The sequence below is a fragment of the Copadichromis virginalis genome, linkage group LG4, assembly GCF_057382275.1.
Source record: "Copadichromis virginalis isolate Kocher_CV1m ecotype Utaka linkage group LG4, C_Virginalis_male_GT1.1, whole genome shotgun sequence".
In the NCBI taxonomy this organism is placed as follows: domain Eukaryota; kingdom Metazoa; phylum Chordata; class Actinopteri; order Cichliformes; family Cichlidae; genus Copadichromis; species Copadichromis virginalis.
Genome location: NC_140621.1, coordinates 4,384,522 through 4,407,393, shown reverse-complemented (window position 1 = coordinate 4,407,393; position 22,872 = coordinate 4,384,522). Strand labels below are relative to the sequence as shown.

At 41.9% G+C, this 22,872-nt stretch overlaps 1 protein-coding gene across 2 annotated transcripts in view; it reads left to right on the top strand.

Annotated features, from left to right (window-relative positions):
• Positions 1-22,049, top strand: part of LOC146710618 (uncharacterized) — a 31,319-nt gene extending 9,270 nt beyond the window's left edge. Inside the window, exons 2-15 of one of the 2 annotated variants that reach the window (XM_085453213.1) lie at positions 7,593-7,658; positions 7,971-8,030; positions 8,343-8,402; positions 8,511-8,612; positions 8,711-8,804; positions 9,049-9,084; positions 9,375-9,407; positions 12,731-13,336; positions 16,511-16,528; positions 16,877-16,974; positions 18,498-18,539; positions 18,766-18,813; positions 18,983-19,027; positions 20,428-20,485. In XM_085453213.1, coding sequence (XP_085309339.1) covers positions 7,617-7,658; positions 7,971-8,030; positions 8,343-8,402; positions 8,511-8,612; positions 8,711-8,804; positions 9,049-9,084; positions 9,375-9,407; positions 12,731-13,336; positions 16,511-16,528; positions 16,877-16,974; positions 18,498-18,539; positions 18,766-18,813; positions 18,983-19,027 — 1,284 coding nt within the window. In that variant the 5' untranslated portion in view covers positions 7,593-7,616 and the 3' untranslated portion in view covers positions 20,428-20,485. Of the gene's footprint in view, positions 1-7,592; positions 7,659-7,970; positions 8,031-8,342; positions 8,403-8,510; positions 8,613-8,710; positions 8,805-9,048; positions 9,085-9,374; positions 9,408-12,730; positions 13,337-16,510; positions 16,529-16,876; positions 16,975-18,497; positions 18,540-18,765; positions 18,814-18,982; positions 19,028-20,427 lie in introns of both variants that reach the window. The other variant, XM_085453212.1, reaches the window with a different exon arrangement.
• Positions 22,050-22,872: the final 823 nt, after the last annotated feature.

Sequence of the window (22,872 nt, the reverse complement as noted above, 5' to 3'; positions counted from 1 at the left end):
CCGATCTGGTTACTCAGGCCTGGCCACCACACTGCTTGTCGCGCACGTTCTCTACACTTGACTACTCCTTGGTGTCCCTCGTGTATTTTGTCCAGAACTGCGTTTCGCATGTTTGCAGGTATGACCAACCTTGTACCTCTCAGTAGTAGTCCATTGTGTACACTCAAAACTGCTCTTTCAGACCAGTAGTGCTTTACCACTCCCTGCAGCTGGTTCCTGTCCGGCCAGCCCTCTGCACAGTACTTCATGACTTGCGAACAGACGCTGTCAGACTGCAGCTGCTCACGGAGATCTGAAAGGTATTTGCTGCTAGTAGGAAGGCCCTCCAGCACTGTGTCAACGTAGATATCAGTGTCCTCCATAAGGTCATTGTCTCTGGGAATCACGTTGCCTGCCAACGGCAACCGTGACAGCGTGTCGGCTGTGGTGAGGCTTTTGCCTGGAATGTGCCTTATAGTGTAAGAATACCTCATCAGGCGCATGCGGAATCTCTGTATCCGCGGTGGAAGCAAATCCAGGGCTTGTCCTCCGAGTAGGCTCACTAACACCTGTTATAATGAAGTGCTTTGAGAAACTGGTCCGACGTCACATCATGTCCTGCCTGCCACCCACACTCGACCCGCTCCAGTTTGCATACAGAGCTAACAGATCAACTGAAGATGCCATTGCTACAACGCTCCACACCACCATCTCTCACCTGGAAGTGCAGGGCCGTTACGCCAGGCTGCTCTTTGTTGACTTTAGCTCTGCTTTCAATACGATACTCCCGGACAGACTAATAGATAAACTGCTGGAAATTGGACTTCCTTCCACCACCTGCCGCTGGATCAGAGACTTCCTCTCAGACCGTGTACAGAGAGTTAGAGTGGGGCCTCATCTTTCCTCAGCCCTCAGCCTCAACACCGGCTCTCCACAAGGCTGTGTACTGAGTCCCCTACTGTACACTCTGTACACACATGACTGTGTTAGTTCCCACCCAGACAACACAGTCATCAAGTTTGCAGATGATACCACTGTGGTGGGGCTCATCTCAGGGGGAGATGAGACTGCATACAGAGCTGAAGTTCAGAGGCTGTCAGATTGGTGTGCAGACAACAACCTGGACCTCAATACCACCAAAACAAAAGAACTGGTAGTTGACTTCAGAAGGAGGAAGTCCAAGCTGCAGCCTGTCAGCATCAACGGGGAGTGCGTGGAAAGGGTCTCCAGTTTCAAGTTTCTGGGTGTGCACATAGACACAGACCTCCAATGGAGCTCTAACACCTCTGCGGTCTTAAAGAAGGCCCAACAGCGTCTCCACTTTCTGAGAATCCTCAGAAAAATGGACCTGAAGAAGGAGCTGCTGACCGTCTTCTACCGCTGCTCCATTGAAAGTGTGCTGACATATTGCATCGGTGTGTGGTTCTCCAGCTGCACCACAGCACACCGAAAGGCACTCCAGAGGGTCATCAACATGGCCCAAAAAATCATTGGACATCCTCTTCCCTCCCTGAAGGACCTGTACAGCACTCGCTGTCTCAAGAGGGCACGCAGCATCCTACGGGACTGCACACACCCAGGACACCGGGTGTTTAAGCTGCTGCCGTCTGGCAGGAGGTTCAGGCTGCTGAGGTCCCGAACAAATAGACTCAAGGACAGCTTTTACAACAGGGCAATAGCCCTGATCAATGTAAATAGCTGACCTGACTGGATACCTCCCTGGACTTTTTAGGGGGGAGGTAACAATGTTTAAAACGATAACAATAATATTTATATTTATAACAAGGTGCAATAATAATTAATGTGCAATAATAACAGTGTGCAATACACATACACTTATTCTTCTTTTTTATACTAAGTTAATATACTGTGTTGTGTTGTTTGTTACGTTGTGATGTGTCATATCGTGTCGTGTTGTGTTATATGTAGTGCTGACGTAGGACAGTTTTTCCAATTTCATTGTACTACTGTACTATGTATGACTGTGCAATGACAATAAAGAGTTATCTTATCTTATCTTATCTTAGTGGCTTATGGTCGGTCTCAAGCTCAAAGTGTAGCCCTAGAATAAAGTCACTGAATCTTTCACAGGCCCAGGTGAGCGCTAGCGCTTCTTTTTCCAGCTGAGCATAGCGCTGCTCTGTGGCTGTCAATGATCGCGAGGCATACGCGACAGGTGACCACACGTCATTGTCTTTCTGTAGTAAGACTGCCCCCAACCCGTATGAAGAAGCATCTGCTGAGATCTTCTGGGGTTTGTTTGGGTTGTAGAGCTGTAGCACTGGTGCAGATGACAGTTCTTGTTTTAAACTGTTAAAGGCGTTTTGTTGCTCATGCCCCCAGTACCACATGTTTTTAGTTGAAAGCAAGTCTCTCAGTGGTTTGTCTTTCTCAGAAAGGTTTGGGATGAATTTCCCCAGCTGGTTCACCATTCCTAAGAAGCTCCTAAGCTCACTCACAGTGCTTGGCTCTTTCATCTTCTGCACCACGCTAGTTTTGTCAGGGTCGGGGCTCATGCCTTCAGATGACACAATGAATCCTAAGAATTTCACTGCTCTTTTGCCAAACTCACATTTTGACATGTTCAGGGTGACGCCTGCCTTCTCTGCACGGTCGAGGACAGCGTGGAGTCTCATGTCGTGCTCCTCTCTCGTAGATCCCCAGACCAGGATGTCGTCCATGTGGCATACGACTCCCGCGAGGCCGGCTGTCACTTCTGTCACCATCATGTTTTGGAAATGCTCTGGTGCACTGGAAATACCAAATGGCAGACGGTTGAAATGGTACCTCCCAAATGGCGTAATAAACGTGGTGAGGAGAGCAGATTCTTTGGACAGCGGTATTTGCCAAAAGCCCATGTTAGCATCGAGCTTGGAGAAATACTGCGCCCCTGTGAGCATGCCTAGTGTTTGGTCGACAGAGGGAAGAATATATCTTTCACGACACACCAACCCATTTAAAGGTGTCATGTCCACGCAGATGCGGACTGTCTCTTTGTCCTTTTTAGGGGCTACGACCATGCCGCAACACCAGTCTGTGGGCCCCTCCACACGACTGATCACCCCCAACTGTTCCATCCTCTGTAGCTCTGCTTTGACTTTGCCCAGTAGTGGGAGCGGAACACACCTGGGCACTTTCAGTGAATAAGGTTTAGCGTCGGGCTTCAGCTTAATCGTGTACGGTTTTTGAACAAGCCCGAGCCCATCCCATAGCTTCGGGTACGCTTTCTTCACTGTCTCAAGGTCAACATTGTCCATTCGGGCAATTAGTTTCAGTCTCACAGAAGCTGTCCTGCTTAAGAGAGCTACACGCAGATTTCTGACTACATAGATTGTCTCTGCAGTGCTCCTGTCACTGTAGGAAATGTCCTCCTTTGTGGACCCAAGCACGGTCAGTGCTGCACCTCCTGGTCCATACAGTGGCTTTTCAGCTTTTTGCAGATGCTCATTTGGCTGCTTAATGTCTTTGAATGTCTCTTCTGAGATAGCTGTGACATCTGCCCCCGAGTCTAATTTGAAGGTCATGCTTTTGCCTCTCACGCAGATGTTAGCAAGCCACGGGTCTTCTCCTGAATCCAGTTCACCTAGGAAGAGTCCATCTGCACAGTCTGCCACCTCATGCACAGCTGTAGACCTACAAACTCTCCCGTAGTGTCCACGTTTCCCGCAGTTGTGGCATTCTGCATTTTTAGCTGGGCACTGTGCTGCTGGGTGCATCTGTGTTTTTCCACATTTAAAACACGTTTTATTTTCTTGTTTTGTTATTTGTGGTTTTCGTGGCTTGAACTGCTTTTGCTCTCTGCTTCTGAATTTATTGGGCTGTGACTTTCTGACATGCACGGCGTCCATGGCTGTTTTGCCTGTGCTGCTTTCGCCTCTGAGGTCAGTTTGCTGTCTTTTTATTTCCTCAGATTGTCTCGCCATTGTGATAGCTTTGGTTAGCGTCAAATCTTTGTTGAGCTGCATTCTCTCCGACAGTGATGAATCTTTAAGACCCACAACGAGCCTATCCCTCAAAAGTTCATCGTGGAGTTCACCATATTCACAGTTTTCAGCGAGAGCATATAGAGCTGTTATGAAGGAGTCAACTGTTTCCGCTGGCTGTTGTACTCGCTTATTAAACTTTGCTCTTTCATAAATCACATTCTTTCTGGGGACAAAATGTCTGTCAAATGCGTTTCTGACTGCATCGTACTGCTGGCGCTGCCCGTCTGTTAGGTCTAGTCCCCTTAGCACGTCGTCAGCCTCGTCTCCCATGCAGTATACTAATGTGTTCACTTGGTTAGCATCAGTTGAACCATTCAGATTACTTGCCATTCTGAAACGCTCGAAACGTCTGATCCACTTCTCCCATTCTTGGGGCTTTGCGAAGTCGAACGGTTCCGGTGGCTTGATGGTGAAAGTAGCCGCTGGTGGAGCTGCCGTAACCGGGCCAGGAGTCGCCGGTAATGCTGCTGCTTGCTCCGTCATTTTCGTCACTAGCCGTTCGCCAAGCTGACGGTTATTTTTTTCCACTGTCTCTCTTCGCCGCTTAGAGCGAGTGCACTTCTGACACCATGTTGCGTTGGGCTCTTTTAATAAAACTCCTCATTTAGGCGATAACGTGGAATCCCACCATCTTTATTCCAGCTCACTCTATGTTCATGACATAGCATCACCTCCTGTCTAGAAGGGTAAGTACTGCCCCCTAGTGGCGCATGATATTCACCAATATAGATTACACCACAAGGCATCCTGCTCTGACGTGCTATGGTCATGAGCTTTTTGTTTTGTGAGGTTTTGTGAGGTGCTTTTGTGAAATTTAATGGATCAGTTTACATTTTTTATTTCTCTGTGATATCTGATCCAGTAATTTAGGTCAGTATCGGACAGATACCAATAGCTAATATCGGATCAGTCCATCTCTAGTGCCATGAGACGCCACTGTTTTCACTTCTGCACAATATCTGTCGGCAGATCATCAAAACAATGATAATTTTCTGTGTCTTGACACCCCCAGGAAACTCATGTATTGTATTAGTCTCTGCTCAGATTTACTGACCTTTAAACTGACTGATTCTTTATATGACCGAGTGAAAACTATATTTTCTGAAGAGGTCAAGACTAACATTTCTGAGATTGTGTTAATATTTATATATTGTGTTTGTTTACCTTAACTGTTGTGCAACCCTTTATATCGTCTATATTTTCTGTAAATTTTAGCCTTTGTGTACAGATATACTTCAACTATAAGTTAATAACATATAATGAAAAACTTAAAAACACATATTACCAAAAGGTGCTTCTTCAGTAGTCATGGTAAGCAGTGGGACTGATGAGGACGCTGAGTGAATATTAAGTTGGCCAGACTTTTAGAAGTTCCTTCATGTCACTTTAAAAACAAAGAGGTCACTTATCAGTTTATGTAGTTAGTTTTAAATCATGGGCCTGCTGGAAAATTGCAAAAGACATGTGGAATATGCTTTGAGGACACTGCATACTCACAGCCTACTGTCCAAGTGCATGGTGAATTCATTGATCCACTTCTGGAGTTGGAGATAAAGTCTCTCACGTTTATTTCCTGCTTCACCTCTGCAGTCTCAGATATTTTTGCACATGTGGCTACATTTTCCTGGGCGTGTACTATATTTATGTGGTACTGAACAAGAAAACAATCCATGATGCAAAATTAAACCAAAACATAATAAACTCAAAATACTGGGTCCAACAGGCCCAGAACCGTGACAATTAAATGGTAAATGGTAAATGGCCTGTATTTGTATAGCGCTTTTCTAGTCCCTAAGGACCCCAAAGCGCTTTACACAACCTGTCATCCACCCATTCACGCACACATTCACACACTGGTGATGGCAGCTACAATGTAGCCACAGCCACCCTGGGGCGCACTGACAGAGGTGAGGCTGCCGGACACTGGCGCCACCGGGCCCTCTGACCACCACCAGTAGGCAACGGGTGAAGTGTCTTGCCCAAGGACACAACGACCGAGACTGTCCAAGCCGGGGCTCGAACCGGCAACCTTCCGATTACAAGGCGAACTCCCAATTCTTGAGCCACGATCGCCCCTTACGCCCCTTATTACATCAGGACTTAGTGTAGCACAGATAAGTCAAAAGATGTAGACCAAAAACAAACACCCATTACAGAGGACATAAATGAATTGGCTGGTTTTCAGGAGTCTATCCCACAAATCAAGTCAAAATAACTTTGAAGGCATCAAAGAAGAAAACACAAAAAAAGTCTTTACTCAGGTAATATTCATTCTGTGTGAACGCCGCTCATGCAGCTGTGCTGAATTTGTCTAAATGCACATACAAAAAAAATTGCATGAAGTTCAACAGTGCACTGGAAAAAAATCCTCTTTGCTAAATTAAATCTGATAAGCACAAGTTAGTTCATTGCATTTTTAAAGCGACATTGCTCAATACTCATTCAAAAGATTATTATCATTTTTACATGACACAGCATTTTCTTTTCCAACTTTTATTGAACTTCTGACATTTTAATATGGGTAGCACTGGGAATAATCTCAGGGAAGTGTCTCCTCCCCTCTCTCGTCCTGGCTGTATCGTCTCTTTGGCTCAGGATTGTACGCCTGTTTCTTCTTCTTCTGCTTGCCTCGGTTCAACTTGGACTCCTTCTTTTGCCTTATCCCCTCTTCCTGGTACACCATCCATACTCACATCTGTCCAGCCTTCCTGATCCCTCGTCCTTGGATAAATTCAGATTGAACATGTGTTTTATGCTTATATGATTAAATGATTATATGATTTAGTTTTGGATGTTAACCGCAGGTTTCAGCCTATACTACAGCCCAATACAACGTGAAATGATACACATGAACTGATTGTTTCTCTGCCCTTCATGTACATTTATGTAAATGCTATTTTTCATGATTTGTGGAGCTGACTACACTTACCTTTAAGCCATTCTCAGAGTGTGACAGTCAGCTGTCTGTGCTAAAACAAGAAATGCCTTCAGTGCATAGCTTTCACAGTGTATACTTAAAAGATGCTCTTGCAGAGCACTCAGAGTCACTTGCTGTTCACAAAAAGAGAACGCAGTTTGGAGAAAAGCTGTGTTGATAACATCATGGGACATATTTAGAGATCATATCAGTGTTATAGCTACTTGGTCAAAGCCCTAAGCTTTAGCTTCTTTTAATAAACAATATTTATCATGTCCAAGACCAGCGGAGATCCTCCCTGCGATGGGATGGTGGGAGAGGGAGAAGGCCTCAGATATTGTTGACCTGCCTGTTGATTGTGTCATCTGAGCTTTTGTCTATTAACTGTTGACATTTTACTTTCATGAAATCAGCATCCTCAAAGACAACTAGTTTTCATAATGGACTTCGTATGGCACATCAAATCCTACTTCTTCTCTCAACGACTTTCTAAATGGAAGTCGTTACAACACTGATCTAACCCTGAAGCCTTAACATGTCATCAAGATGATGTTTAAAATGTGAACACTTTGCTTTTGCAAAGCACTGGCCACGGAAACAAGTTTTATTGGTTTTGTTTTATTATTGTTTATTATTTAAATCTGTTTAAATCTTCTGTGCGTCTGTGTCCATAATATACCTTTCTCCTGCTTTTTTTTGTTTCACTGTAGTTTGCAAAGATCACAGAGGGCATCATGACGTCACACGGCTGTTTTCTCTGCCTGTTGCTTTTAAGTGTGAGTGTTCTCTTTGCAGTTTTACTCTATTTGCTTTTATATAAGTGCTGTAAAATGTGCTCTTGGTGATCCGAACTTAATAGTTTCAAGAGGCGCGCGAATGTTTTTAGTTTTAATGTTTTGTTGATTACTGTAACTTCTGGTTTTATTAAAAAGCTATGAGACCTAAAGTACTCATTAGTAATTTTTTTGGTAGCCTGTCCTCCTTAAATTTACATCTGCATTAGTTTAGTTTATATAGTGTTATACAAGTTATGTTCATTATATGGTGGTAATTCTGTCCGTCTAATTAAACAACCTTTTGTCTACCAGGTAATCCCGATCGAGCCATCAAAAGCAGGTTGTATGGACCACTTCACAAAAAAAGGATTGGTAAGAAAAAAACATGTTCTTTTCCCTAATTATTATAATTTCTTAATAGGCTGATCTCTAATGCTGGATGACAAGGCTGCTAAGATAAAAGGTAATATGAGGATGATATAAATCAGATTTGGGTTTTGGGATCAGGCTTTTGACAACCTGCAGCCCTCTGGGAGCCTCTAACCCCAGCAGATTTGTGTGTTTGTATATTTAACTCTCTTTGGACATGTTGCAGTTTTAGTTGTGATGATCACTCACTAATAATAAACAAATATATAACTAATGATGTCTTTTGCTTCTTTACCATCTCTCTGTACTTGGAAGGCAAACGCATCAAGTGAGCTGCCAGAGAATATTCCTGTCAAAATAATGAACAAGTCTGAGGTAACTTTGTGAAACATTGTTTAAAAACTAGAAAATGTCCAAATGTATTTAAGTTTATGTTGGAGTGACTTATATTTGGTTAATGATAAATGTGCCCTTTCATTGCAGGACATCATTGTATGTAGTTTAACGGAAGCTGAAGACTGTGATAACAGCAAAACAGAAAATACCTGCTTTCTACGGGACTGTTTTAAGGACGAGAATAACATGGCAAGGAAAAAAATCTCTTCTTCTTCAAGTTTTGTTTGTTTTTTCCTGCTCAGGTTAAACAAGGATTATATCTGATAAACATGTTGTTTGTCCTGCAGGACTATAAACCGCCATGTAACGAGGCGGATGAGAACATCAGTGTCCCTTTCTACCACTTCATGTGCTTGACAAATATAGCCAAGGGTCTACGAGGTATCGCCTCATTTTGATACTTGTCTAACATTCAGCTGTGGTTAGTTTAAAGACTTGCTGCTTGAATGTCTTTGTGAGAAGCAACACTGTGACACCAACTGTTGTAACGAGCTTAGACGTTTTAGAAATTCAGAGAAAGAAAAGGAGCAGGTCTTCCTCAAACCGTAAAATGTGGATCTCCTACAATAAACCTAAAATGAACTTCTGGTTCTTACTGCTAATGTTTTTCTTCTTTTCACCAAAGATAAAACAAAACCACCTGAAGTCTGTGAAGTGTACAGTAAGTACACACACACACACACACACACACACACACACACACACACACACACACACACACACACACACACACACACACACACCATGAACAGAGACATTCAAAACATCAAGACTTTGTGTGTGGGTGTGTGTGATGTGTATCCATGCTGCTATTGTGTCTGTCAGTGTGGATGTGTGTACAGGTACTGAGACCTACATCCACATTTCCTCTTGTTTTGTTTCGGTGTGCTGATTTTAAAATTCACAACTTGTTGCTTGTATTTTTCTTTCTTTTTTTCTTTTTTTGTTTAGAAAAAGTCTGTGGGGAAGATTCTGCCACCCCAGGTAGGAAACACATTTTATTTATAGTTTTGTCACAGTTTTACTTTTCTCATTGTTTTTTACTGGAAAGCACTTTGGTCAAAGATGATTTTAAAGTGCTCCAGAAATAAAGTTGGCTTGGACTGGATATTAATGCTGAAACAGTACATGTTTGTGTTTTGCTTCTAGCTGATGTTAGATCTTATAAATCACGCCGACTGCCGCACTACTGCTGTTTCCCATCTTAAAATATACTTCAGCTCTTTTTGTGTAATAACTTTTGCATCTTATTTATTTCCCCACTTTCTTGAATCAGGCTTTCACTCAACATTTTTTTGCTACTTCATGCATTCTCTCTGACTTCCACGTTGTGGACAGACTGCTGCTCTTAGTGCAGCTTTTCAAGTAAATATCACTTTAAAGGTACAGGACAGAAGATATACAGATATACAGAGAGATGTTTTCTCAAAGAAGTCAGGACAATTTACTTTACAAAAACAAAAAACGCCCAAATGACCCTCATATGGCCATAAACGTTAAATTCGACCAAGATTAGTCATTAAAAGCAGAAAAACTAAAACACATCTAAAAGAGGACACACATACACGTACAGTGCTACTGACTGTCAGGTTAAAATTGTTAAATAATGTCATTGTGTCACTTAAATTTGTAAGACTTAAATTTGTAAGTCTTAGTTCGAACTATATGATTAAAGGCATTCTCTTGTTTCTGACTCCCCCCCCCCCCCCCCACACACACACAGTTTTTTTAACCTTTTGTGACCATGGGGGGATTTACAATGGGTGTTTGTGTAAACTGTGTGTAACAGAATAAAAGGCTGCTATGGGGTGATGGTTCTTTGAAGTGGTCTGAGACTGAGGGCAGAAGGGCTGCTCTGAGATCCTTCCCTTACTAGCATGTGAAAAACCGGTTGAACTGTTCGTCTTGCTTCCTTACTTCGTTAACGGGAATAAGTTTCAAAACCAGTGGGGCCTGTGGAAGCGCAGACCAGACACTGACATTTTATTGCAAAAGACGAATATTTCACCTTTTTTTCAGTGCTTGACAGCTGCTGTTGTCTTTCTATTCTTTGCCCAAAAATGAGATTAAACGCAGTCAAACTCCATCCATTCAAGAAAAATGTTTAAAGAAACCTCCAAGGGTTTTTTTTTTTTCGTAAAAAATATTTTGACTTTAAAGAAGCTTTGAGTTTCACACATGGACAAAATACATATTTGATCATATTTACTAAGTATTATCTGTTCAGATTAACATTTCAATGACAATTCAAGTTTTGTTAGTAAGTTTTTCTTTGTTTTGTGCTAGAGAACACCAAACTGTTGTCAAATAGCTAAATAAGCATTTTGTAACAGAAAGTTCTAGTTTTTTAAGGATCTGGTCTCTTCGAGTGGACAACAGTCATTTGTAAAACAGTGTCATGTTTTAAATGTACTGGTCAGTGTGCAACCCTTCACAGAAGGGTCCTCTCTGTGATCCCTACAGACAGTTACAGTGGGGCAAAAAAGTATTTAGTCAGCCACCGATTGTGCAAGTTCCCCCACCTAAAATGATGACAGAGGTCAGTAATTTGCACCAGAGGTACACTTCAACTGTGAGAGACAGAATGTGAAAAAAAAATCCATGAATCCACATGGTAGGATTTGTAAAGAATTTATTCGTAAATCAGGGTGGAAAATAAGTATTTGGTCAATAACAAAAATACAACTCAATACTTTGTAACATAACCTTTGTTGGCAATAACAGAGGTCAAACGTTTACTATAGGTCTTTACCAGGTTTGCACACACAGTAGCTGGTATTTTGGCCCATTCCTCCATGCAGATCTTCTCGAGAGCAGTGATGTTTTGGGGCTGTCGCCGAGCAACACGGACTTTCAACTCCCGCCACAGATTTTCTATGGGGTTGAGGTCTGGAGACTGGCTAGGCCACTCCAGGACTTTCAAATGCTTCTTACGGAGCCACTCCTTTGTTGCCCGGGCGGTGTGTTTTGGATCATTGTCATGTTGGAAGACCCAGCCTCGTTTCATCTTCAAAGTTCTCACTGATGGAAGGAGGTTTTGGCTCAAACTCTCACGATACATGGCCCCATTCATTCTGTCCTTAACACGGATCAGTCGTCCTGTCCCCTTGGCAGAAAAACAGCCCCATAGCATGATGTTTCCACCCCCATGCTTCACAGTAGGTATGGTGTTCTTGGGATGCAACTCAGTATTCTTCTTCCTCCAAACACGACGAGTTGAGTTTATACCAAAAAGTTCTACTTTGGTTTCATCTGACCACATGACATTCTCCCAATCCTCTGCTGTATCATCCATGTGCTCTCTGGCAAACTTCAGACGGGCCTGGACATGCACTGGCTTCAGCAGCGGAACACGTCTGGCACTGCGGGATTTGATTCCCTGCCGTTGTAGTGTGTTACTGATGGTGACCTTTGTTACTTTGGTCCCAGCTCTCTGCAGGTCATTCACCAGATCCCCCCGTGTGGTTCTGGGATCTTTGCTCACCGTTCTCATGATCATTCTGACCCCACGGGATGAGATCTTGCGTGGAGCCCCAGATCGAGGGAGATTATCAGTGGTCTTGTATGTCTTCCATTTTCTGATGATTGCTCCCACAGTTGATTTTTTCACACCAAGCTGCTTGCCTATTGTAGATTCACTCTTCCCAGTCTGGTGCAGGTCTACAATACTTTTCCTGGTGTCCTTCGAAAGCTCTTTGGTCTTGGCCATGGCGGAGTTTGGAGTCTGACTGTTTGAGGCTGTGGACAGGTGTCTTTTATACAGATGATGAGTTCAAACAGGTGCCATTCATACAGGTAACGAGTGGGGGACAGAAAAGCTTCTTACAGAAGACATTACAGGTCTGTGAGAGCCAGAGATTTTCCTTGTTTGAGGTGACCAAATACTTATTTTCCACCCTGATTTACCAATAAATTCTTTACAAATCCTACCATGTGGATTCATGGATTTTTTTTTTTCACATTCTGTCTCTCACAGTTGAAGTGTACCTCTGGTGCAAATTACTGACCTCTGTCATCATTTTAAGTGGGGGAACTTGCACAATCGGTGGCTGACTAAATACTTTTTTGCCCCACTGTATAGATGCAAATCCCAGGAGATCAGCAGTTTCTGTAGTACTTACACCAGCCTTTTAAATTACCCTTCTATTCAAACTAAATATAAGTAGTGATATTGAATTTTAAATAATTAATTTGGAAACAGTCTAGAATTTCCCCAAAAATGTAATTTTATGACCACTAACATAATTAACACATGAAAAAAAATAGCTACAAACTCTTGTGTTTACTCAATCCACCTCCACCAACAGCACCACCAAAACCTTCACCGACAACACCAACCATTGAAGCAACACCATCAACAGCACCAGCCACTGAAGCAACACCATCAACAGCACCAGCCATTGAAGCAACACCATCAACAGCACCAACCATTGAAGCAACACCATCAACAGCACCAGCCATTGAAGCAACACCATCAACAGCACCAGCCATTGAAGCAACACCATCAACAGCACCAACCATTGAAGCAACACCATCAACACCACTACCAACAACACCAACCACTAAAGCAACACCATCAACAGCACCAGCCATTGAAGCAACACCATCAACAGCACCAACCATTGAAGCAACACCATCAACAGCACCAGCCATTGAAGCAACACCATCAACAGCACCAACCATTGAAGCAACACCATCAACACCACTGCCAACAACACCAACCACTAAAGCAACACCACCAACAGGACCAGCCATCGACGCAACATCATCAACAGCACCAGCCATCGAAGCAACACCAACCATTGAAGTAACAACAAAAAACCCAAGCACAGCATCAACAACAAAAACAACAGCACCATCAACGACATCGTCAACAACAAGTACAACAGCAGCATCATTCCTGGTGAATTCACGTAAGTTACGTTAATAGAACTTTATTTGATGTGTCATGGAAAATATATTGTAATAGTTTTAGTTCAAATAAATAACTTAAGTTTAACAATGATTCTGAAAAACTCTCCACATGCACGAGTAGAGAGTCTAATCTGATAGGCCAGCCACCTTTGGAGCAAGCTCATTACCACTGCTTGTATTCGGAGTCTCGATCTTCCAGTCACAATCCAAAGCTCATGACTGTAGGTGAGGGTAGGGACTTAGATTCGCTTTTGTGTTCAAGTCCTGGTCCAGGTTCTGGGTGCAAACTACACAGTGTTCAACAAGACTATTTTCTTTTTAACAGGCCTTGAAAAATAGTCAGTAATCACTGTTGGCCTCTGAGGTTTTATTACAACTATTCATCTGCAGCATGTTTTAAAGCTCCGTTTTTGAAACCTTAACGGCAGCTGAGGATCAGGAATTATATTATATCCAAAACCATGCAGCAGTATATTAATGACTAACCTCGTATTGTGGATAGATTATATCAGGTATTCTCCTGGCTGAAGTTTGGTCGTCTTTCATCCTTTTTCTGTTATGTGATTGGGATCAGGGACCCGATGTTTTGTATTGTTTTTTTCACTTTTATTGGGGGGGGGGGGATTGTTCATCCTCCAGCATTACTGTGATAATGTGTTTATATTATGCTATCCATAGGCTTGCTGGCATATAACGGTGGCTGGCTACAGAGCTAGCTTCAGTAACCCTACAAACTTTACTGCTGTTTATTTTACTGTCTTTATATATGTCTGAAGCGACAGCAGAGCTGTACATTTTAATTTTTCAAAAATCCCTCAGTAAGAACCTGGTGTATCATCTTTAGATGGAAACTAACCATCTACCCTAACCCTAACTCCCTGCTAACTTCTAACTCTGTTAAATTTCATATTTCATAAATTTCATAAATCCTGTTTTTAAGGGATGCCTGGATGTTAAGCTTTATTGTTTCATCTAGTAGAGCAGCCACACTGATCATTATATTGAAGATGAAATAATTTAGACAGATTTTAACTCTCAGTGAAGCCCGCAGTATTTGTTTGAGTTTGGCAGCTGAAGAGAAGTTTGGACCTGGAAACATCTAATGATGTGAGATCTTATAGGAGGATATGATGATTAGTCTCCGGAGTGTCGGCCAGTGAGCACAGCGCCCACTAGAGAACTTCAAGCCACCCTCATGAAGTCTGTTCCTGATTTTGTGGTCAGAGACATTCACACCAGTGACCTGCTGGAGGTCATTTTGTAGCTCTGGCAGTGCTCATCTTGTTCTTCCTGGCACAAAGAAGCCGATACCTGCCCTGCTGATGAGTTAAGGATCTTCTCTGTCCCTGTCCAGCTCTTCTAGAGTAAAAACCTATCTCCCGGATTCTCCTCCATGCTCTTGAGATTGTGCTGGGACACAGCAAACCTTCTGACAATAACACGTATCCTGGATGAGATGAACTGCCTGTGCAACCTCTGTATCCATATCGCCTCATGCTACCAGCAGCCAAATGCAAAACTAGTGAACAAACAGTAAGAAAAGATGAGAAGGGAAAAGTGTCCCCCACATGTGAAACCATTATCTCTCATTGCTGCCCTTGTAGTGCACCAGTCGTCAATTTCTTTAACACTAAAGCAGATGAAACTGATCCACATCCCCCCTCTGGTACTTACAGCTGAACAGATCAGTTTAACTAACTTGATGCTGTACTCTGATTTAAAAACTGTTCCTTGCGATTGTACTCATAGTCTTTCCTTTCTCCCATAGGTTCACAGGGAGGAATTCGTAAGTTTTTTGAATATACTTTTGATACTGAAATTAAGAGTTACTTTAATTTGCAGTTGTACTTGTATAGTTTTATCCATCCATCCATCTTCATCCGCTTTGTCCGGGGCCGGGTCGCGGGGGCAGCAGCCTAAGCAAAGAGGCCCAGACCTCCCTCTCCCCAGCCACCTCCTCCAGCTTATCCGGGGGAACACCAAGGCGTTCCCAGGCCAGCCGAGAGATATAATCTCTCCAGCGTGTCCTGGGTCTGCCCCGGGGCCTCCTCCCGGTGGGACATGCCTGGAACACCTCACCCAGGAGGCGCCCAGGGGGCATCCTTGTCAGATGCCCGAACCACCTCAGCTGGCTCCTTTCGATGTGGAGCAGCAGCTGCTCTACTCTGAGCCCCTCCCGGATGGCCAAATTTCTCACCCTATCTCTAAGGGAGAGGCCAGCCACCCTTCGGAGGAAGCTCATTTCTGCCGCTTGTATCCGCGATCTCGTTCTTTCGGTCACTATCCACAGCTCGTGGCCATAGGTGAGGGTAGGGACGTAGATCGACCGGTAAATTGAGAGCTTCGCTTTTACACTCAGCTCCCTCTTCACCACGACGGACCGGTGCAGCGTCCGCATTACTGCAGCTGCAGCCCCAATCCGTCTGTCGATCTCCGGCTCCCTTCTCCCATCACTTGCGAACAAGACCCCGAGATACTTGAACTCCTCCACTTGGGGCAGGAACTCATCCCCGACCCGGAGTGGGCACTCCACCCTTTTCCGGCTGAGAACCATGGCCTCAGATTTGGAGGTGCTGATCCTCATTCCCGCTGCTTCACACTCGGCTGCGAACCGTTCCAGTGCGAGCTGGAGGCCCTCACCCGATGAAGCCAACAGAACCACATCATCTGCAAAAATCAGAGATGAGATTCTGAGGCCACCAAAGCGAAAGCCCTCCGCCACTTGGCTGCGCCTAGAAATCCTGTCCATAAAAATTATGAACAGAACTGGAGACAAAGGGCAGCCCTGGCGGAGCCCATCACCCACCGGGAACGAGTCCGACTTATTGCCAGCAATGCGAACCAAGCTCTTGCAACGGTTGTATAGGGATCGAATGGCCCGTAGCAATGGGCCAGACACCCCATACTCCCGCAACACCTCCCACAGGATACCCCGAGGGACACGGTCGAATGCCTTCTCCAAGTCCACTTGTATAGTTTTAGTTCATTTTTATTGTTTATTAATATTTTAGTGTTTATTTGGGTTGATACAATTATATATATTAACAAGATTGCACTGGCATTATAATTAACATTCTATAACAAGCTATGTACTGAAAGAAACAAACCGCAATACTCTCGACACACGTTTAGTTTGCAGATGTTCTCATACAGTCTTTCCTGTTTTTTCATAGGGTCAGAAAAAGAAACGGGTAAGCTTGTGTTTTTTGTTTATTTATTTATTCTTTGCTTCAGTAAAATGTATATTGACAAGTTTGTTGTAGTACCGACATTCCAAAAGAGCCCAAGTCCTCATTTTCTTTTTCAGGTTCCAAAAACTGATAAAACAAATACAGAATTCAACATAATTGTTTTAAAACAACCATATAGCATGTACGATATTTATTAAATGTGTGAATCTTACAGATTGGCCACACTATAGAAAACAAGACAAAAATTAATAGTTCATGCACTTTAAAAACTTTATTCATGCATAAATATGTGTTATCAAGGGAGTGTTACTTTGAAAATTAATACATGTTCAACTTCTTCTCAAACAGGAAGTGACATCCAAAAGATTTTAATAGGAGTTCTTATCATGACGAACATCATTGTCCCCATGGCAATTTATCTGTACATGCGTAACCAGATTCAGCAGGTGAGTGGCAGCTCAGATGTGAATGTTGCTTAATGCAGGGATGTAAGGATGTTCAACTACACATTTAATTTAATACAATAAAGCAGGACAGCAAATGCTGATAAAAATAAATAAATGTGTAAAATTCCAGATAAAAGAGGGTAATTCCATAAATTTACCAACATTTCCTGTTTAAAAAAACAAAAAACAAAAAAACCCCACTGAAAAACAAAATGATTGAAGACTTTTGTACTTGTACTTGTAAATCACAATTGTAAATCACAATGTGTAGTTGTGGACTGACTACTTTGTAAACCAAAATATCTGAAAATTTTATGTTTGTGATAGATGAGAATTTATGAGTTTGTAAAAACTATTTACACAAGTTCCAAATATTTTTGTTGAGGTCTGGCTACAGATACAAAGCAAAAAACTATGTGTAAAACTCTGCTCTCAAGGCTGTGTGTGACTTTCAACTTGCAGTTATGAAGTTTGACCCGGTTCCTTTCAGCAGATCGGTCAATGTCATGTAACAAATTTAACAATCCAATCAGATAACAGATGGGTGGGCTTTACTTAGCCTCAGGCCCTTGAAGGGTAAATGCCCTTTCATGTGCCAGTGTTTTCCTTCATCACCACGAATGAAAACATTTTGTGCGTGTCTGAGTTCGGTAAATTTTTTGAGTCACAGGTTTATGTGTTTATACAGACCCAGAGCCTTTTCAACTGCTCAGTTCAGGGGGAGAGCAGTGCTGTGGAAACAACAGACTCCTCACTAGTCGGGACAGTTACAAAGCTTTCTTCATTATGAATGAGCGATACGTGTTTTATTGAACATTTCAACATAATACAACACAAATTCTTGTAGAGGATATAAAGTAAGAGAGGTACATGTTTTGAAACGACAAGGAGCAGGCGCATCTAGTACACGAAGAGCTGCTGCAAAAAAACGACAGCGGCCAGCGCAACAAATGTTGGATCCTTCACTCTTAGTTAGCGATGAGTGCAGCGCATGCCGTATCTGTTGTAAAAGGGCCTTTATGCTGCACCGTGTGACTCACAGCAAAGGTCCCGGGTGAGCCCTGACTTTGTGTTAACGTAATACTAAAGTAATAATGGTATTTCTGACTGGTATAGCACAACTTTATCTTTCCAACAGCTACCGAAAGTTAAGGGACCTAGCTTGTATGAGCCTCATGGGATATTAATATAGAGATCCTCCAGCTTCAAACTGTATCACCCTTCCAGGACCTGAAGCTCAGTAAAGCTGAGTAAGCCAAACTCATCTGATTTCTGATTGTCATGGCAACCACAAATTTAACAATCTAAAGACCAATCGACTTAAACGAATTTGTACTTGCAAGTTGAAAGTCACACGCAAGCGAGGGAACTTGAGAGTTTTACACGTAGATTTTTGATTTGAATCAGTTTCTGTGAGAACATGAGTATGACAGAGTGTTAAACCTTTTATGTAATAGCACAAATTTGTCACATTGATGCGGAAATGAAGGTTGACCATGGCTTCTGTTTCATTTCTGCTTCAGATTCCAAACTTGAGGGAAGAAGTAAGAATGACAGAGATGCAGGTATTTTTGTAGAATGTGGATGCTAACTCACTGTAACTGAAGCACAGAGGATTAGGATACAACTAAACTTGCAGTTATTTGATAGTCTTACTTAGATATTACATTTCATTAATAAGAACAACAGAAGTGATTTATCTGTTTCTTAACATTGGTAGAGAGTCAACTTTGTGTTAAACCCTGGTCTGCGTGTTTTTGCTTTAACAGTATTATTTTCTTCTCTTTTTAGCAAAACACATTTCCCAGGGATGTTGAAGAGGGTCCCATTTTATTAACGGTAATTTTTACTGTACTACTACTTTCATAACGGTGCCTGTAAAAGACTTAATGTTTCAAACACGTGGTTTCCTTGACTGATGAGACCAGACAAGACCCGAATGGAAACACAGCCTTGACTGATTTGATATTTGTTCCCACTAAGTGTGCTTTTTTTTTTTTGTCAGCAGAGGTCCAGCTGTAACTACAAAAATCTATTTTTCCAACAACTGTAGGTAAAAAAACAAAACAAAACAAAACTGTGTCTGCTTATGTGCTCGATACTGGACTTCTCTCAGCTGGGAAGAAACGCACAGATCACTGGGTTAAGTTTCCTTTGTGAGGAGCTGATTAAAAAAACGTTAGACAAAAGTAGCATTTTCTTATTTTTTGTGACTAACAATTTCATGTTGAAAAATAATCTACCTGTTTTATTTTGCATTATTGTGAAATTCAGCAATACACCATTCAGAAATTATCACCAGCTGACTTTTGCAAGTCTTTCTATTGAGTCTGTTCAAATATGGGTTTCTGCAGGAGTCCCCAAATTTCCACAACATCTTTGCCAACGACGTGAAAAAAGATTTAGGCCACATGACACAACACGGATATTTTGTTTGATGCGTGTCTTTTGGACTTCACATTCATTTTAACTGGCTTTTTATTTTTTTGTAACTTGACTCTCACCTCTGTTTCTATTGTAACTGGTCTTTAAGTGATGACATGATGAATCCTGCTAATGGGCCCAAACTACTCTGCATTTAATAAGGCTGTTGATCAGAGATGATCACAAGCTGACTTTTACTATTATTTTTTACTAGTGTCTGTTTAAATATCTTTCTTTTACATATTTTCAACTAGCAAGCACGCAGACATTTTTTTAAATGTCCCAAATTACAGATCCAGGTTTATTTTGATGGCAAGAAAGGCCACTGAAAATGTCAGTATGTAGTATGTAAAGTATGTGTGATATTTAAAGCTAAAATTCTACAGAATTTGACACGAATGACTCTACCAGTTTGGTCAAGGAGAGGGTTCAGATATCCAGCCATAAGACCGTTCTTGGCTATGAAAAGCACTTGGTTGATGTGGCTAAAGGACATTTACATTAATATTAATGAGGGTGGCTGATCTATATATTGGAGCACGCATGTATAATTCTGACACAGTGCGGATTAGAGAAAGTCCAAAATAAATTCAAACTTGTGCACCAAATACTTGTTTTCATAAAGTTATAAAAGATGTACGCTTTTATAACAGTCCAAAGAAATCACGGTGTGAAAAAGACTTTCAACGCAGTCATTTAGTTTGAAGCATGTCTTTTGGACTTTTTATTTTAAATGTACTTTCACTTACTGACTACCTCTATCTCTATTGTATTGTCTGATACATGGAGGTCTAAGCAAGAAAACTACTCAGGTTTTGGGAAAAGATCACAGTTCAAATACACAGCCCAGGATGCTCCATTTGAAAGCTTACCCAAAGATATGGACTACTCAGTCAGATCTTTGGGACTGATAAGAGCTGACTACAGTCACTCTGCCACAGAAACCTCCATTAAAAATTATCAGCCATGCGTTTCGCCAGTCAAGCACACACTTGACTAAGTGCTTTTCTCTTTCTCTTTGTCATACAGACGCCCGAGAGTTCCATCATCATAAATTCACCTGAAAACACCATAATTTAAAGCCCTTGCCCAAATAGAACACACCATTAGAAGTTCTGAGCTGCTGAGAATCTGGATAAATCTGGATACGAGGATCTGCCTTACACAGATCTGGACTTACACAGTCCAGGTGAAGTAAAGGTGGTCTGTGAAGGCCTCTGCGCCCAAAGGTGGATAAGCTTCCAATGTGAAGAAGAGTGGGACCAAACAAGCCGCAGCATGCCTGTTCATGTAACTGCTCTGCAGTCGCACATCAAGATTGTTTTCTGTCCGCTTCATGCAAAATGTTTTACTGCTGTGCTGGTTTTAAGTGCCCAAAGTCTTACCAGAAGAAGTGCACTGCAGAAAATCTGTTTTAACACGAACAATAACGAGTTGGTTTTTTGTCATATTTAGAATAATTTTAAACACAAAGACACAGATTATGCATGTAGTCAGTAAACATATATATATGTGTGTGTCTCTGTGTGTTCAAGTGTTCCACTGTGCAGACTACTATATTTAGTGCGACTGCAAAAGAAAAAAGTTACGTTTTTATGGCTAATGGACTAATTGCCTCTGTTCATGTGTGCATATTTGGGGAAAGGTTTGGTGGCTTTTTTTCTATTCCTTGTATGTATTAAGTATGTTGTGATAAAGCTTCAGCTGAAAAGCTAAAAGTGCCTAAAAAAAATTAAATATTATTATTTTTTTTATTGCACAATGCACATTAAGCGAAGCCACCATAAAAAATTGAACTTTTACCTTTTTCTAAGCCAGCTGTGCTAGCTTTACCCCTAAAATGTGATCTTATCTGTTAACAGTTGTTCTAGATAAGTTCTCACTGTACAGTCCTCATACATCCATCGAATGTGTTTGTGTTTCATGGAAGTATAAATAGAAAATTACCTACCGCAATGCTTTTATTATTTTCATAAATCACTGCAAAAACAAAGAGATGTGAAAAAAGCGGTCTTCTCTGCACGTTTTCATTTTCATACTGTCACGTTATTTCACTCTTATATATGGTAAATGGTCTGTATTTGTATAGCGCTTTACTTGGTCCACTCTTGTGTATGTGTAATTATCCCACATATCTGTCCCTCACATATGGAAGACTGTAGACATTGTTCTGTGTTTTCAGTTTTTGGCTTTTGATGCATTTGTGGAATATATTTTAGTTTTTGTTTATGTAAAAATTTTTATTTTTATATATTTTTTAAGCCAACCACTTTATTTATTGTGTTTGTAATAGAGACTGAGTAGGAGTTTTTTTGTTTTGTTTTTGAATGTGTAGATGTGAGTTTAGACAAGCATCTATGATTCCCATACATACTCCTTGGTGTGGAACAAAAATGTCCAGACTGAAAAGAGAAAAATGTAAGCAGATAATAGAACGGACCCGGTGAACATATCTGAGCACAGGAGCCAGACTTGTAAAGTGTATAAAAAGCTATATTTAAAACCAAGTAATAAATAAGAAATGAATAAAAAAGAAAAATCAAACAAAAACATTTCTTTAATTGAAACAGTCACATTAAGGATTCATCTACACCAGGGGTCCCCAAACCCCGTCCACAAGGGCCGGTGTCCCTGCAGGTTTTAATAATAATAATAATGGATTGGATTTATATAGTGCTTTTCAAGGCACCCAAAGCGCTTTACAATGCCACTATTCATTCATTCGCGCATTCACACACTGGTGGAGGCAGCTACGGTTGTAGCCACAGCTGCCCTGGGGCAGACTGACAGAAGCGAGGCTGCCATATCGCACCATCGGCCCCTCTGGCCAACACCAGTAGGTGGCAGGTGAAGGACACAACGACCAGGACAGAGAGCCCGGGGATCGAACTGGCGACCTTCCGGTTACAGATGCGCTTCCCAAAGTTTTAGATCTCACCCTGGGTCAACACACCTGAATCACGTGATTAGTTCATTACCAGGCCTCTGGAGAACTTCAGGACATGTTGGCTGTATCCCAATTCAGGGTCTGCAGCCTTAAAGTACGCAGCCTTGACGGTCCACACGGGCCGCGTACTCAAAGACTGCTAAGGCTGGAAGTGCGAGGCTTCTGAAATGGGATGGTCTAGCCACCGTTGCGCTGCCCAGGTTGCCTAGCAACCATGACACTAACTGCTGGAAACGTTTCATACAGCTTTGTTTGACAGAAATAAAGGAGAAAATCTTTTGTTCATTTGTTTGTTTGTTTCTACATGAGCTTTGATTTGATAAGTATCTGAGGCTGAGACCACAGGACTGTGAAATCATGATTATTGGGCTTCACTTCTGTACTGAACAATCATTTAAGATTAGCTAGTAAATAACAATTAGCTAATGTTGTTCATGAGACTAAAGTCATCTCACTTTGGTGATGCAAATATAATAAGTTATTATTTCAATCATTATTAGTTATTACAGCAGTGAATGAACTCTGTT